General features: G+C 46.3%; 1 protein-coding gene across 3 annotated transcripts in view; it reads left to right on the forward strand.

Moving 5' to 3' along the window:
- The first annotated feature begins 912 nt into the window (after positions 1 to 912).
- LOC121846090 (adhesion G protein-coupled receptor E2-like) overlaps positions 913 to 15,444 on the forward strand; it is a 29,014-nt gene continuing 14,482 nt past the window's right edge. The window contains exon 1 of one of the 3 annotated variants that reach the window (XM_042318878.1): positions 913 to 1,084. In XM_042318878.1, coding sequence (XP_042174812.1) covers positions 1,054 to 1,084 — 31 coding nt within the window. In that variant the 5' untranslated portion in view covers positions 913 to 1,053. Of the gene's footprint in view, positions 1,085 to 13,174; positions 13,480 to 15,444 lie in introns of those variants that run through there. The other 2 variants (XM_042318879.1, XM_042318877.1) reach the window with 2 other exon arrangements.

Here is a 15,444-nt window from a genome sequence, read left to right on the forward strand (position 1 = left end):
CCTTATTTGTTTTAACCTGGTATTTTTCTGGTATCCAGTATTGCAGTCAACATTCTGGGGGAGGGACTTAGATTGGATTACTTACTGGCAAAGACTCCAGAACAGCAGCTGTTTAGATGAACCATTACTCAGCTCTCCCCCCCTCTCTCTCTCTGTCACTCTCTCTCTCCCCCTCCCCCTCTCTCTCTCTGTCTCTCCCTCTCTCTTTCTCTGTCCCCCTCTCTCTATCTCTCTCCATCCCCCTCTCTCTCTGTCTCTCTCTCTTTCTTCCCCACTCTCTCTCTGTCATCTCTCTCTTCCCTCCCCCTCTCTCTCTCTCCCTCTCTCTCCCTCTCTCTCCCTCTCTCGTATCTCGCTCCTTCTCACTCTCTCTCTCTTATCCCTCTCTCAGCTCCATGTTCCACTGGGCTTGGTTTCAGAAGCTATTCAGAGAACTCAACCCCCTACACACAGAGAGAGAGAGAGAGAGAGAAGTGAAAGAGAACCAAAGGGGCGGGCATTAACAGGCTGAGACTGAACTTCAGAAAGAGAAAGAGGGAGCGGACAGTTGTTTTTCTAAGCGTCTCACACAGAGACGTGTCTCACACAGAGACGTGTCTCACACAGAGACGTGTCTCACACAGAGACGTGTCTCACACAGAGACGCGTCTCACACAACGCGTCTCACACAGAGAATTTTTCTGTTTTGAGACGTTAAGTCTCACACAGAGACGCGTCTCACACAGAGACGCGTCTCACACAGAGATCGCGTCTCACACAGAGACGCGTCTCACACAGAGATCAGCGTCTCACACAGAGACGCGTCTCACACAGAGACGTGTCTCACACAGAGACGTGTCTCACCAAAAGAGAGGGAAGAATTGTTCTGTTTTCTTCTGTTCATGTTATCACCACTGATCAAACGGAAATAAAACCTTGTAAAACTGGGATTTTCTTCAATCTGAATTCAGCTGTGAAACAGATTTCATCTCAGACTGATTCTTCTTGTGGGACTAGTTTTATTAGGATCCTACTAGTTGTCTGGTGTGGATATAATACCAGTCTGTGTCTGAGATGGGGTCCAGAACTCTTCTACTTGTTCTGGGTGAGTCTAACCTTGTATATCTTTGTAACTTGACTTGTGTGTTTATGCGTATGTGTGTGTGTTTGGGTGTGTGTGGGGTGTGTGTGAGTGTGTGTGTGTGTGTGCCCGTGTGAGAAAGTGACATTGTCATTTATTGTTGAATTGCTACAGAATATTCCAACCGTGTGAACCAACCACGTACCAACCACGTACCATGTACCAACCATGTACCAACCATGGATACAGTGTGAATGTTCCAACCCTATCTAATACATGTATAAACTACCAGACTGTATACAAGACAGTTTCTAGGCAGTTTTAGTGTGTATAGACAGGTTTAGTGTTTATAGACAGGTTTAGTGTGTATAGACAGGTTTAGTGTTTGTAGACAGGTTTAGTGTTATAGACAGGTTTAGTGTGTATAGACAGGTTTAGTGTTTATAGACAGGTTTAGTTTATAGACAGGTTTAGTGTGTTGTAGTATAGCAGGTTTAGTGTGTATAGACAGGTTTAGTGTTTATAGGCAGGTTTAGTGTTTATAGACAGGTTTAGTGTGTATAGACAGGTTTAGTGTGTATAGACAGGTTTAGTGTGTATAGACAGGTTTAGTGTTTATAGAGAGGTTTAGTGTGTATAGACAGGTTTAGTGTATAGACAGGTTTAGTGTGTATAGACAGGTTTAGTGTTTATAGACAGGTTTAGTGTTTATAGAGAGGTTTAGTGTGTATAGACAGGTTTAGTGTATAGACAGGTTTAGTGTGTATAGACAGGTTTAGTGTGTATAGACAGGTTTAGTGTGTATAGACAGGTTTAGTGTGTATAGACAGGTTTAGTGTGTATAGACAGGTTTAGTGTTTATAGACAGGTTTAGTGTTTGTATAGACAGGTTTAGTGTGTATAGACAGGTTTAGTGTGTATAGACAGGTTTAGTGTATAGACAGGTTTAGTGTGTATAGACATGTTTAGTGTTTATAGACAGGTTTAGTGTTTATAGACAGGTTTAGTGTTTATAGACAGGTTTAGTGTTTATAGACAGGTTTAGTGTGTATAGACAGGTTTAGTGTGTATAGACAGGTTTAGTGTGTATAGACAGGTTTAGTGTGTATAGACAGGTTTAGTGTGTATAGACAGGTTTAGTGTGTATAGACAGTTGTAGTGTGTATAGACAGGTTTAGTGTGTATAGACAGGTTTAGTGTGTATAGACAGGTTTAGTGTTTATAGACAGGTTTAGTGTGTATAGACAGGTTTAGTGTGTATAGACAGGTTTAGTGTTTATAGACAGGTTTAGTGTGTATAGACAGGTTTAGTGTTTATAGACAGGTTTAGTGTGTATAGACAGTTTTAGTGTGTATAGACAGGTTTAGTGTGTATAGACAGGTTTAGTGTGTATAGACAGTTGTAGTGTGTGTAGACAGTTTGGCAGTTCTCAGACGTCAGCTTGTGTTATGTTATACTATGCTTTGGTATGTAGTTCTATGTTATATGTTAAGATAAGATAACATCTTAATATATGTTAGCTACTATGTTATGTTATGCAATAAGTTAGTATATGTTATTGTGTGTCACTATACTGTATGTAAGACACGTTCAGGTAGTTATGTTATGGATGTTATGGATGTAGTACTATGTTTAGGTAGTTAGTGTTATAGGATGTTATGGATGTAGTACTATGTTCAGGTAGTTGTGTTATGGATGTTGTGGATGTAGTTTATGTTCAGGTAGTTATGTTATGGATGTTATGGATGTAGTACTATGTTCAGGTAGTGTGTATAGATGTTATGGATGTAGTACTATGTTCAGGTAGTTGTGTTATGGATGTAGTACTGTGTTCAGACAGTTTTATGTTATGACAGTGTTATGGATGTAGGTACTATGTTCAGGTAGTGTGTTATAGATGTTATGGATGTAGTACTATGTTCAGGTGTTGTGTTATGGATGTAGTACTATGTTGTTAGTTGTGTTATGGATGTAGTACTATGTTCAGGTAGTTGTGTTATGGATGTTATGGATGTAGTACTATGTTCAGGTAGTTATGTTATGGATGTAGTACTATGTTCAGGTAGTTATGTTATGGATGTAGTACTATGTTCAGGTAGTTATGTTATGGATGTAGTACTATGTTCAGGTAGTTGTGTTATGGATGTAGTACTATGTTCAGGTAGTTATGTTATGGATGTAGTACTATGTTCAGGTAGTTGTGTTATGGATGTAGTACTATGTTCAGGTAGTTGTGTTATGGATGTAGTACTATGTTCAGGTAGTTATGTTATGGATGTTATGGATGTAGTACTATGTTCAGGTAGTTATGTTATGGATGTAGTACTATGTTCAGGTAGTTATGTTATGGATGCAGTACTATCTTCAGGTAGTTGTGTTATAGATGTTATGGATGTAGTACTATGTTCAGGTAGTTATGTTATGGATGTAGTACTATGTTCAGGTAGTTGTGTTATGGATGTAGTTCTATGTTCAGGTAGTTATATTATGGATGTAGTACTATGTTCAGGTAGTTATGTTATGGATGTAGTTCTATGTTCAGGTAGTTGTGTTATAGATGTTATGGATGCAGTGCTATGTTCAGGTAGTTATGTTATGGATGTTATGGATTTAGTACTATCTTCAGGTAGTTGTGTTATAGATGTTATGGATGTAGTACTATGTTCAGGTAGTTATGTTATGGATGTAGCACTATATTCAGGTAGTTATGTTATGGATGCAGTACTATCTTCAGGTAGTTGTGTTATAGATGTTATGGATGTAGTACTATGTTCAGGTAGTTATGTTATGGATGTAGTACTATGTTCAGGTAGTTATGTTATGGATGTAGTTCTATGTTCAGGTAGTTATGTTCTGGAAGTGTGATAACATGCGTCTTGGTGAGAGGTGTAGGAGTCAGGCGCAGGAGAGCAGGGATGTCTGAGAAGCGTGTTTTAATAATATAGTCCACCAATACAAACGGCACAGAAAAAAAAAAAAAAAAACTATGCTCTCGAATACTCGTGCAAACAAACGGAGGAACAAACACAGTTCCGACACTTTACATACACGTGCGTAATAGCGAAAAAACAACAAACATCAAATACAATCGAGCGCAATACACACAAGTCTAATCCTGCACGAATTACGGCAGGTAACAGGTGCCCTATATACCAACAGAAATCAAAGCAATTGAAAACCAGGTGTGAAAAGGAACACAGACAAAACAACCAGAAAAAGAAAAAGGGATCGGTAGTGGCTAGTAGACCGGTGACGCCGAGCGCTGAGCGCCGCCCGAACAGTGAGAGGAGTTACCTTCGGTAGAAGTCGTGACAGTACCCCCCCCGCAGCGCGACGACGCCGGCCTCGAGGACGACCCGGAGGACGAGGCGCAGGGCGATCCGGATGGAGGCGGTGAAACTCCCTTAGCATAGGTGGATCCAGTACGTCCTCCACCGGCACCCAGCATCTCTCCTCCGGACCGTACCCCTCCCAGTCCACGAGGTACTGAAGACCCCCACCCGACGCCTCGAGTCCAGTATGGACCGAACTGCATACGCCCGGCACCCCCGATGTCCAGGGGGCGGAGGGACCTCCCGCACCTCATCTTCTTGAAGCGGACCAGCCACCACCGGCCTGAGGAGAGACACATGAAACGAGGGGTTAATACGGTAATACGGGGGGAGCTGTAACCTATAACACACCTCGTTTATTCTCCTCAGGACTTTGAATGGCCCCACAAACCGCGGACCCAGCTTCCGGCAGGGCAGGTGGAGGGGCAGGTTTCGGGTCGAGAGCCAGACCCGGTCTCCCGGTGTGTACACCGGGGCCTCGCTGCGGTGGCGGTCGGCACTGGCCTTCTGCCGCCCTTCGGCCCGTTTAAGGTACCCGTGGGCGGCCTCCCAGGTTTCCCTTGAGCGTTTCACCCAATCGTCCACCGCAGGAGCCTCGGTCTGGCTCTGATGCCATGGTACCAGGACCGGCTGATAGCCCAACACACATTGGAAGGGCGACAGGTTCGTAGAGGAGTGGGGGAGTGAGTTCTGGGCCATCTCCGCCCAGGGGATGTACTTCGCCCACTCCCCTGGCCGGTCCTGGCAATACGACCGCAGAAACCTACCCACATCCTGGTTTACTCTTTCCACCTGCCCATTACTCTCGGGGTGAAACCCAGAGTTCAGGCTGACCGAGACCCCCAAACGTTCCATGAACGCCTTCCACACCCTGGACGTGAACTGGGGACCCCGATCAGAAACAATATCCTCAGGCACCCCGTAGTGCCGGAAGACGTGAGTAAACAGGGCCTCCGCCGTCTGTAGGGCCGTAGGGAGACCGGGCAAAGGGAGGAGACGACAGGACTTAGAAAACCGATCCACAACGACCAGGATCGTGGTGTTGCCCTGTGACGGTGGCAGATCGGTCAAGAAGTCAACCGACAGGTGTGACCAAGGCCGCTGTGGAACGGGAAGGGGTTGTAACTTCCCTCTGGGCAGGTGCCTAGGAGCCTTGCACTGAGCGCACACTGAGCAGGAGGACACATAAACCCTCACGTCCTTGGCTAAAGTGGGCCACCAGTACTTCCCACTAAGACATCGCACCGTCCTCCCGATCCCCGGGTGACCAGAGGAGGGGGATGTGTGAGCCCACCAAATTAACCTGTCTCTAACCTCCAGCGGAACATACACCCGTCCCGCTGGACACTGTGCAGGAGTGTGCTCAACACGCGATGCTCGCTCAATGTCTGCGTCCACCTCCCACCTTACAGGTGCCACTAGACAAGAAGCCGGTTGGATGGGCGCAGGGTCAATGGCCCGCTCCTCTGTATCATATAGTCGGGACAGTGCGTCTGCCTTAGTGTTCTGGGAGCCTGGTCTATAGGAGATGGTAAACCTAAATCGGGTGAAAAACATGGCCCACCTTGCCTGACGAGGGTTCAGTCTCCTCGCTGCCCGAATGTACTCTAGATTACGGTGGTCAGTCCAGATGAGGAAAGGGTGCTGGGCCCCCTCAAGCCAATGTCTCCACACCTTCAGGGCTCTGACAACAGCTAGCAGCTCCCGATCCCCCACGTCATAGTTTCGCTCCGCCGGGCTGAGCTTCCGAGAAAAGAAAGCACAGGGGCGGAGCTTCGGTGGCGCACCCGAGCGCTGGGAGAGCACGGCTCCAACCCCAGCCTCGGATGCGTCCACCTCCACTATAAATGCCAAAGAGGGGTCCGGATGCGCTAGCACGGGAGCAGAGGTAAAAAAAAGAGCCTTCAGGCGACCAAAAGCCCTGTCCGCCTCAGCCGACCACCCCAGACGCGTCGGCCCCCTTCAGCAGTGACGTAATGGGCGCTGCCACTTGCCCAAAACCCCGGATAAACCTCCGGTAGTAGTTGGCAAACCCTAAGAACCGCTGCACCTCCTTTACCGTGGTTGGAGTCGGCCAATTACTCACGGCTGCAATGCGGTCATCCTCCATCACCAACCCCGATGTGGAAATGCGATATCCAAGGAAGGAGACGGCCTGTTGGAAGAACGAGCATTTCTCAGCCTTGACGTACAGGTCATGCTCCAACAGTCGCCCAAGGACCCTGCGCACCAGAGACACATGCGCGGCCCGTGTAGCGGAATAGACCAGAATATCATCGATGTAAACCACCACACCCTGACCGTGCAGATCCCTGAGAATCTCATCCACAAAAGATTGGAAGACTGCTGGAGCATTCTTCAACCCGTACGGCATGACGAGGTACTCATAATGGCCGGATGTGGTACTAAACGCCGTCTTCCACTCATCTCCCTTCCGGATACGCACCAAGTTATATGCACTCCTGAGATCCAGTTTTGTGAAAAACCGTGCTCCGTGAAATGACTCAATCGCCATGGCAATGAGAGGTAGCGGGTAACTATACCCCACCGTGATGGAATTTAGACCTCTATAGTCAATGCACGGACACAAAAAAGAAACTCGAGGAGGCAGGTGAGATGGAGGGCTGAATGAACCCCTGCCGCAGAGATTCCGATATGTATGTCTCCATAGCCACCGTCTCCTCCTGTGACAGGGGATACACGTGACTCCTGGGAAGTGCAGCGCCTACCAGGAGATTTATCGCACAATCCCCTCGTCGATGAGGTGGTAATTGGGTCGCCTTCTTTTACAGAAGGCGATAGCCAAATCGGCATATTCTGAGGGAATGTGCACGGTGGAGACTTGGTCTGGACTCTCCACCGTTGTAGCACCGATGGAAACTCCTACACACCTGCCTGAGCACTCCTCCGACCACCCCTGTAGAGCCCTCTGTTGCCACGAAATCCTGGGGTTGTGACGGGCCAACCAGGGGATCCCCAACACCACCGGAAACGCAGGAGAATCAATGAGGAAGAGACTAATTCTCTCCTCATGACCCTCCTGCGTAACCATACCCAGTGGAGCCGTGGCCTCCCTGACTAGCCCTGACCCTAATGGTCGGCTATCTAAGGCGTGCACTGGGAAGGGTTTGTCCAGCTGAACAAGGGGAATCCCTAACCTGTTCGCTAATCCGCGGTCAATAAAATTCCCTGCCGCGCCTGAATCTACTAGCGCCTTATGCCGGGACAGAGCGGAAAATTCAGGAAAAACAATCCATACATACATGTGACCAACAGGGGGCTCTGGGTGAGCCTGGTGCCGACTCACCTGAGGTGTCCGGGCAGTGCTCGGCCTGGCGTCTCGACTCCCGGGGGACCCCCAGCACCGGTCAGCAGTGTGCCCTCTGCGACCACAGCTGGCACAGGAAAGGCCCCCTCCTCCGGTCGCCCTTGCTGAAGCACCTCCTAGCTCCATGGGTGTTGGAGTGGTGGAGCTGGGAGATGGAACTGACAGAGCCCGATCTGGACGTCCGCGGGTCGCCAGCAAGTTGTCCAACCGAATGGACATGTCGATCAATTGGTCCAAGGACAAGGTGGTGTCTCTACAGGCCAGCTCCCTACGGACGTCCTCATGCAAACTACACCTATAGTGATCGATCAAGGCCCTGTCGTTCCATCCCGCGCCAGCGGCCAAGGTCCGGAACTCTAGAGCAAAGTCCTGAGCACTCCTCCTCTCCTGCCTCAGATGGAACAGCCGTTCACCCGCCGCTCGACCCTCAGGTGGGTGATCAAACACGGCCCGAAAGCGGCGGGTGAACTCTGGGTAGTGGTCCCTCGCCGAGTCAGGATCGTTCCATACCGCGTTGGCCCACTCCAGGGCTTTACCTGCGAGGCAGGAGACGAGGGCGTTCACGCTCTCACCCCCGAAGGAGCCGGACGAACAGTCGCCAGGTATAGGTCCATCTGGAGTAAGAAGCTCTGGCACCCGGCCGCCGTCCCATCATACTCCCTCGGGAGGGCGAGTCGAATTCCACTTTGCTCAGGCAATGAAGGAGAGGGTAGTGGTACTGGTTGGGGTGTAGCTGATAACGGTGTGGGAAGGCCACCTCTCTCCCATCTCTCCATCGTCGCCATCACCTGATCCATGGCGGTCCCCAGTCGGTGTAACACTTCCGTGTGGTGTTGAACTCGCTCCTCCACGGACCCTGGAAGTGCGTCCGCTCCTGCTGACTCCATAATTATATTGGTGCAGGATTCTGTGATAACATGCGTCTTGGTGAGAGGTGTAGGAGTCAGGCGCAGGAGAGCAGGGATGTCTGAGAAGCGTGTTTAATAATATAGTCCACCAATACAAACGGCACAGAAAAAAAAAAAAAAACTACGCTCTCAAATACTCGTGCAAACAAACGGAGGAACAAACACAGTTCCGACACTTTACATACACGTGCGTAATAGCGAAAAAACAACAAACATCAAATACAATCGAGCGCAATACACACAAGTCTAATCCTGCACGAATTACGGCAGGTAACAGGTGCCCTATATACCAACAGAAATCAAAGCAATTGAAAACCAGGTGTGAAAAGGAACACAGACAAAACAACCAGAAAAAGAAAAAGGGATCGGTAGTGGCTAGTAGACCGGTGACGCCGAGCGCCGAGTGCCGCCCGAACAGGGAGAGGAGTTACCTTCGGTAGAAGTCGTGACAGGATGTAGTACTATCTTCAGGTAGTTGTGTTATAGATGTTATGGATGTAGTTCTATGTTCAGGTAGTTGTGTTATAGATGTTATGGATGTAGTACTATGTTCAGGTAGTTGTGTTATAGATGTTATGGATGTATTACTTTGTTCAGGTTGTTATGTTATGGATGTTATGGATGTAGTACTATGTTCAGGTTGTTATGTTATGGATGTTATGGATGTAGTACTATGTTCAGGTAGTTGTGTTATGGATGTAGTACTATGTTCAGGTAGTTATGTTATGGATGTAGTACTATGTTCAGGTAGTTGTGTTATGGATGTAGTACTATGTTCAGGTAGTTGTGTTATGGATGTAGTTCTATGTTCAGGTAGTTGTGTTATAGATGTTATGGATATAGTACTATGTTCAGGGTATTTTCTGTCATTTATTACTGTCAGAATATCACTGTTTCCAGGAAGCAACACAGTAACAGGACTGACGCTAGTTGGCAATCTTCAGGGTCCCTCCATGAGTCAGATCTGGCTTCAATACTACTAGATGTAATTAAAAACACTTTATCTGGGCTTGATTGAGCTTGCCTGGCGTAATTGAACCAATAGAATAGTGTCTACAGTACAAACCCTGCCCATACAGCACTTCAGACAGGCTAGAAATGAAAGGATCTGAAATGTTTTAAATAGTATTTGAACCCAGGTCTGATACGAGGACAGATTTCTCTCCTCTGCTCTCTACCTCTTAGACTAGACTGATGATAGAGAGAGTGACAGAGAGAGAGAGGGGGAGGGGTGAAGACCAGGGGGATAGAGAGGGGGAGGGGTGAAGAGAGGGGTGATAGAGAGAGAGAGAGAGGGGGAAGGGTGAAGAGCAGGGGGATAGAGAGGGGGAGGGGTGAAGAGAGGGGTGATAGAGAGAGAGAGAGGGGGAAGGGTGAAGAGCAGGGGGATAGAGAGGGGGGAGGGGGAAGAGAGGGGTGATAGAGAGAGATAGAGAGGGGAGGGGGAGAGAGCGAGAGAGGGTGGGAGAGAGAGAGATGGGGAGGGGGAGAGAGCGAGAGAGGGTGGGAGAGAGAGAGATGGGGAGGGAAGAGAGGGGGAGAGAGAGCTGAACCAAAAAGGGTTCTTCAAAGGGTTCTCTTATGGGGACAGTCAAAGAACCCATTTTGGTTCAATATAGCACCAATTTTCAAAATGTGTAGTCAGTTGAACAACTAAATGCATTCAACAGAAATGTGTCTTCAGTATTTAACTCAACCCCTATGCATCAGAGAGGTGCGGGGAGCTGCCTTAATCTACATCCACGTCTCGGGGAGGGACAGAGAGGGTGGCAGAGAGATGGAAAAAGGAGAGAAAGACAGACAGACAGACAGACAGACAGACAGACAGACAGACAGACAGACAGAAAAACATTTTGAATGAGAGAGAGAGAGAGAGAGAGAGAGAGAGAGAGAGAGAGAAAGAGGGATGAAGAGAGGGATGAACTGAGACACTGTCAATTGTTGAAGGGAGGTAGTCTATATATCACTTCATAAAGACCTCTGTGTGTGTGAGGACTGCTGTCTAACCACAGTCTTATAGTCATGATCTCACACACACACACACACACACACACACACACACACACACACACACACACACACACACACACACACACACACACACACACACACACACACACACACACACACACACACAGCGTCCCGGGTTCTGCAAAACTAGAACTATACACACTCAACATCACATCAGAACAACCAACTCGAACACACAGCCATGCAATCTCCGTAGACAAACATTGGTCTTAGATTGGCCTTACTGAAGAGCTCAGTGACTTGCAACGTGGCACTGTCATAGGATGCGTAAAATGTCTGCCCTGCTAGAGCTGTCCCGGACAACTGTAAGTGCTGTTATTGTGAAGTGGAAACATCTAGGAACAACAACGGCTCAGTCGCAAAGTGGTAGGCCATACAAGCTCGCAGAACGGGACTGCCGAGTGCTGAAGTGTGTAAAAATCATCTGTCCTGTTTGGTTGCAACACTCACTACCAGGTTTCAAACTGCCTCTGTAAGCAACATCAGCACACAAACTGTTCGTCAAGAGCTTCATGAAATGAGTTTCTATGGCCGAGCAGCTGCACACAAGTGTAAGATCACCATGTGCAATGCCAAGCATTGGCTGCAGTGGTGTGAAGCTTGCCGTCATTGGACTCTGGATCAGTGGAAATGCTTTCTCTTGGGTGTTGAATCACACATCACCATTTGGCCGTCCGACAGACTAATCTGGGTTTGGCGGAGAACGCAACCTCCCCCAATGCATAATTCCAACTGTAAAGTTTGGTGAAGGAGGAATAATGGTCTGGGGCTGTTTATCATGGGTCGGGCCCCTTAGTTCCAGTGAACGGAAATCTTAACGCTACAGCATACAGCATGTCATTCTAGACGATTCTGTGCTTCCAACTTTGTGGCAACAATTTGGGGAAGGCCCTTTCCTGTTTCAGCATGACAATGTCCCCATGCACAAAGTGAGGTCCATACAGAAATGGTTCGTCGATCAGTGTGGAAGAACTTGACTGGCCCGCACAGAGCTCTGACCTCAACCAGATCGAACACTTTTGGGATGAATTGCAATGCCTAATCGCCCAACATCAGTGCCCAACCTCACTAATACTCTTGTGGCTGAATGGAAGCAAGTCCCCTCAGCAATGTTCCAACATCTAGTGGAAAGCCTTCCCAGAACAGTGGAGGCTGTTATATCAGCAAAGGGAACCTGACCATAGTTTGCTTTGTATGTTTCTATGCTTTGGTTGGTCAGGGTGTGATCTGAGTGGGCATTCTGTGTTGGATGTCTTGTTTGTCTATTTCTATGTTTGGCCTGATATGGTTCTCAATCAGAGGCAGGTGTTAGTCATTGTCTCTGATTGGGAACCATATTTAGGTAGCCTGGGTTTCACTGTGTGTTTGTGGGTGATTGTTCCTGTCTCTGTATTTTGCACTAGATAGGGCTGTTTTAGGTTTTCGCACTTTTGTTAGTTTATTTGTGTACAGTTTCTTTATTAAAGTACAATGAATAACAACCACGCTGCATTTTGGTCCGCCTCTACTTCACCTAAAAAAAAACGTTACAACCAACTTCATATTAATGCTCATGATTTTGGAATGAAATGAGATGTTCGACAAGCAGGTGTCCACACACTTTTGGTCATGTAGTGTAACTACTTGACACAATACAAATAATGAATTAACCAAATAACAGAGCAAACTGGAATGCTATTTGGACTTAAACAGAGAGTACACAGTGGCCGAATACCTTACCACTATGACTGACCCAAAATGAAGGAAATCTTTGCCTCTGTAGAGACTCAGTGAGCATAGCCTTGCTGTTGAGAAGGCTGCCGTGAGAAGACAGGCTACTGCCCACAAAATGAGGTGGAAACTGAGCTGCACTTCCTAACCTCCTGCCCAATGTATGACCATATTAGAAACACATACTTCCCTCAGATTCAACAGACCCACAAAGAATTTGAAAACAAATCTAAGTTTGATAAAGTCCCATATCTACTGGGTGAAATTCCACAGTGTTCCATCACAGCAGCAAGATGTGACCTGTTGCCACGAGAAAAGGGCAACCAGTGAAGAACAAACACCATTGTAAATACCACCTATATTTATGTTTATTTATTTTCTCTTTTGTACTTCAACTATTTGCACATCGTTACAGCACAATGTATATAGACATAATATGACATTTGTAATGTCTTTATTACTTTGTAACTTTTGTGAGTGTAATGCTTCATGTTCATATCTGATTGTTTTTGTTTATCATCTATTTCACTTGCTTTGGGAATGTTAACATATGTTTTCCATGCCAATAAAGCCCTTTGAATTGGAAAATAAGAGTGAAACAGAAAGGAGCAAAAGAGAGATAAGGGTGAAAAATAAGGGGAGTGTGAATCAGGGAGAAAAGGGCGGGCTCTAACAGAAAGGGGCGGGCTCTAACAGACAGAGGAAGGGGCGGGCTCTAACAGACAGAGAAAGGGGCGGGCTCTAACAGACAGAGAAAGGGGCGGGCTCTAACAGACAGAGAAAGGGGCGGGCTCTAACAGACAGAGAAAGGGAGAGCGGAGAACAAAATAGTAGTTTTTCCACGAGGCTCACACAGAGAGTTGTCTCGCCAAAGGAGAGGGAAAATGTCATTGTCTTTTTCTCCTGTTCATTTTCTCACCACTTATCATACGGAATAAAAACCTTGTTAAACTGGGATTTTCTTCAATCTGAATTCAGTAAAACAGATTTAATCTCAGACTGATTCTTCTTGTGGGACTAGTTCTATTAGGATCCTACTAGTTCTCTGGTGTGGATATAATACCAGTCTGTCTCTGAGATGGGGTCCAGAACTCTTCTACTTGTTCTGGGTGAGTCTAACCTTGTATATCTTTGGAACTTGACTATCTTGTGTTTGTGTGTGTGTGTGTGTGTGTGTGTGTGTGTGTGTGTGTGAGAGAGAGCAACAAATAGAGAGAGGTGGTATTTCCTAATTCAAAGTCAGTTATTGTTGAATGGCTACCGAATAATCCAACCATGGATGTGGAGTGAATGTTACAACCCTCTCAGACATGTATAAACAACATTATAGACAGTTTCAGTGTGTAAAGATAGTTGTAGTGTGTATACACACTGTTTTACTTTGTATATAGACATTTTTAGTGTCTATAGACAGTTTTAGTGTGTATAGACAGATTGGCAGTTCTCAGGGGTCAGCATTATACTATACTTATACTTTGTTATGTTGTTTTATGTGTTCAGGTTAAGATAATATCTTAATATATGTTAGCTACTATGTTGTGTTATGGATGTAGTACTTTGTTCAGGATAGGTTCTGTTATTTATTACTGTCAGAATATCACTGTTTCCAGGAAGCAACACAGTGGCTCCACTGACACTCGTGGGCTATCTGGAGAATCCCTGAATGAGTCAGAGCTGGGTTCAAATACTACTCAATATCATTGCAAATAGTTCATCTGGACCAAAAGAATAGTGGATAAAGCCCATATGGCACTTCAGACAGGCTAGAAATGGAAGGATCTGAAATGTTTTAAATACTATTTGAACCCATGCCTGAAACTAGTACAGATTTAGCTACTTCTACTGTCTACTTCTTAGTCTAGAGACTGAGAGAGAGAGAGACAGAGAGAAGAGAGACAAAGAGAGAGAGACAGAGAGAAGAGAGAGAGAGAGAGAGAGGAGGGAGGAAGAGAGAGATTAACTCTAACACTGTGTCTATAGTTGAAGGGAGGTAGTTACCTTCAAGTAGGGAGGGGGGTTCTACTAAGCTAAAATCATGGAATTGTTTTAAGATGGTCATACCAAGGTGATTTAGCTATTTGTTAGGACCTCTTTATTTAAAAACATATACAGAAATGATTTGATGAAATGAAATGTGGCCTTAATGCCATTAGCCAATAGAACGGCAGTGAATAATAGCTTCATACATGGAACAACAAATAACCCCCAAAAAAACCCAAAGGAAGTTTCTTCTGAAGTGTTTGTCCTATATCTGAGAGATATAAGAAAGATCAGGACCCTATTTAACCCTTTATTTTAGGCCCTAAACTACATCCATATAGCCCTTTTCCCTCAGAACGGCCTCAATTTATCGGGGCAAAGACTCTTCAACGTTTCGAAAGTGTTCCACAGGGATGCTGGCCCATGTTGGCTCCAATGCTTCCCACAGTTGTGTCAAGTTGTCTGGATGTCCTTTGGGTGGTGGATCATTCTTGATACACATGGAAAACTGCTGAGCGTGAAAAGCCCAGCAGCGTTGCCGTTTTTGACAGAAATCAGAGTGCCTGGCACCTACTACCATACCACACTCAAAGACACCTACATCTATTGTCTTTCCCATTCACCCTCTGAGTGGCAAACATTCACAATCCATGTCTCAATTGTCTCAAGGCTTAAAAATGCTTGGAAAGAGCACATTTATTTTTGGACTTGTATTGGGACTACCTTCAGACGAGTCCCGTGGCGCTTGTGGTGGTCGTAGAGCTAAATGGAGAAGAGCCTAGTAGTTTGTAGGTCAAACCGTTCAGATATTACAGATGTTTAAAGAGTGATTTTCAGGATGTGCCAGAGTCTGACAGACACCACTGTAGCTCTGCCACCTTCCAACACAGATGTGACAGGGTAGCCTAGTGGTTAGAGCGTTGGACTAGTAACCGGAAGGTTGCGAGTTCAAACCCCTGAGCTGACAAGGTACAAATCTGTCGTTCTGCCCCTGAACAGGCAGTTAACCCACTGTTCCTAGGCCGTCATTGAAAATAAGAATTTGTTCTTAACTAACTTAAATAAGTCAAATAAAGGTAAAATTAAATGCGAAA

Source organism: Oncorhynchus tshawytscha, unplaced genomic scaffold (genome assembly GCF_018296145.1).
Source record: "Oncorhynchus tshawytscha isolate Ot180627B unplaced genomic scaffold, Otsh_v2.0 Un_contig_447_pilon_pilon, whole genome shotgun sequence".
NCBI classification, from domain to species: Eukaryota; Metazoa; Chordata; class Actinopteri; order Salmoniformes; family Salmonidae; genus Oncorhynchus; species Oncorhynchus tshawytscha.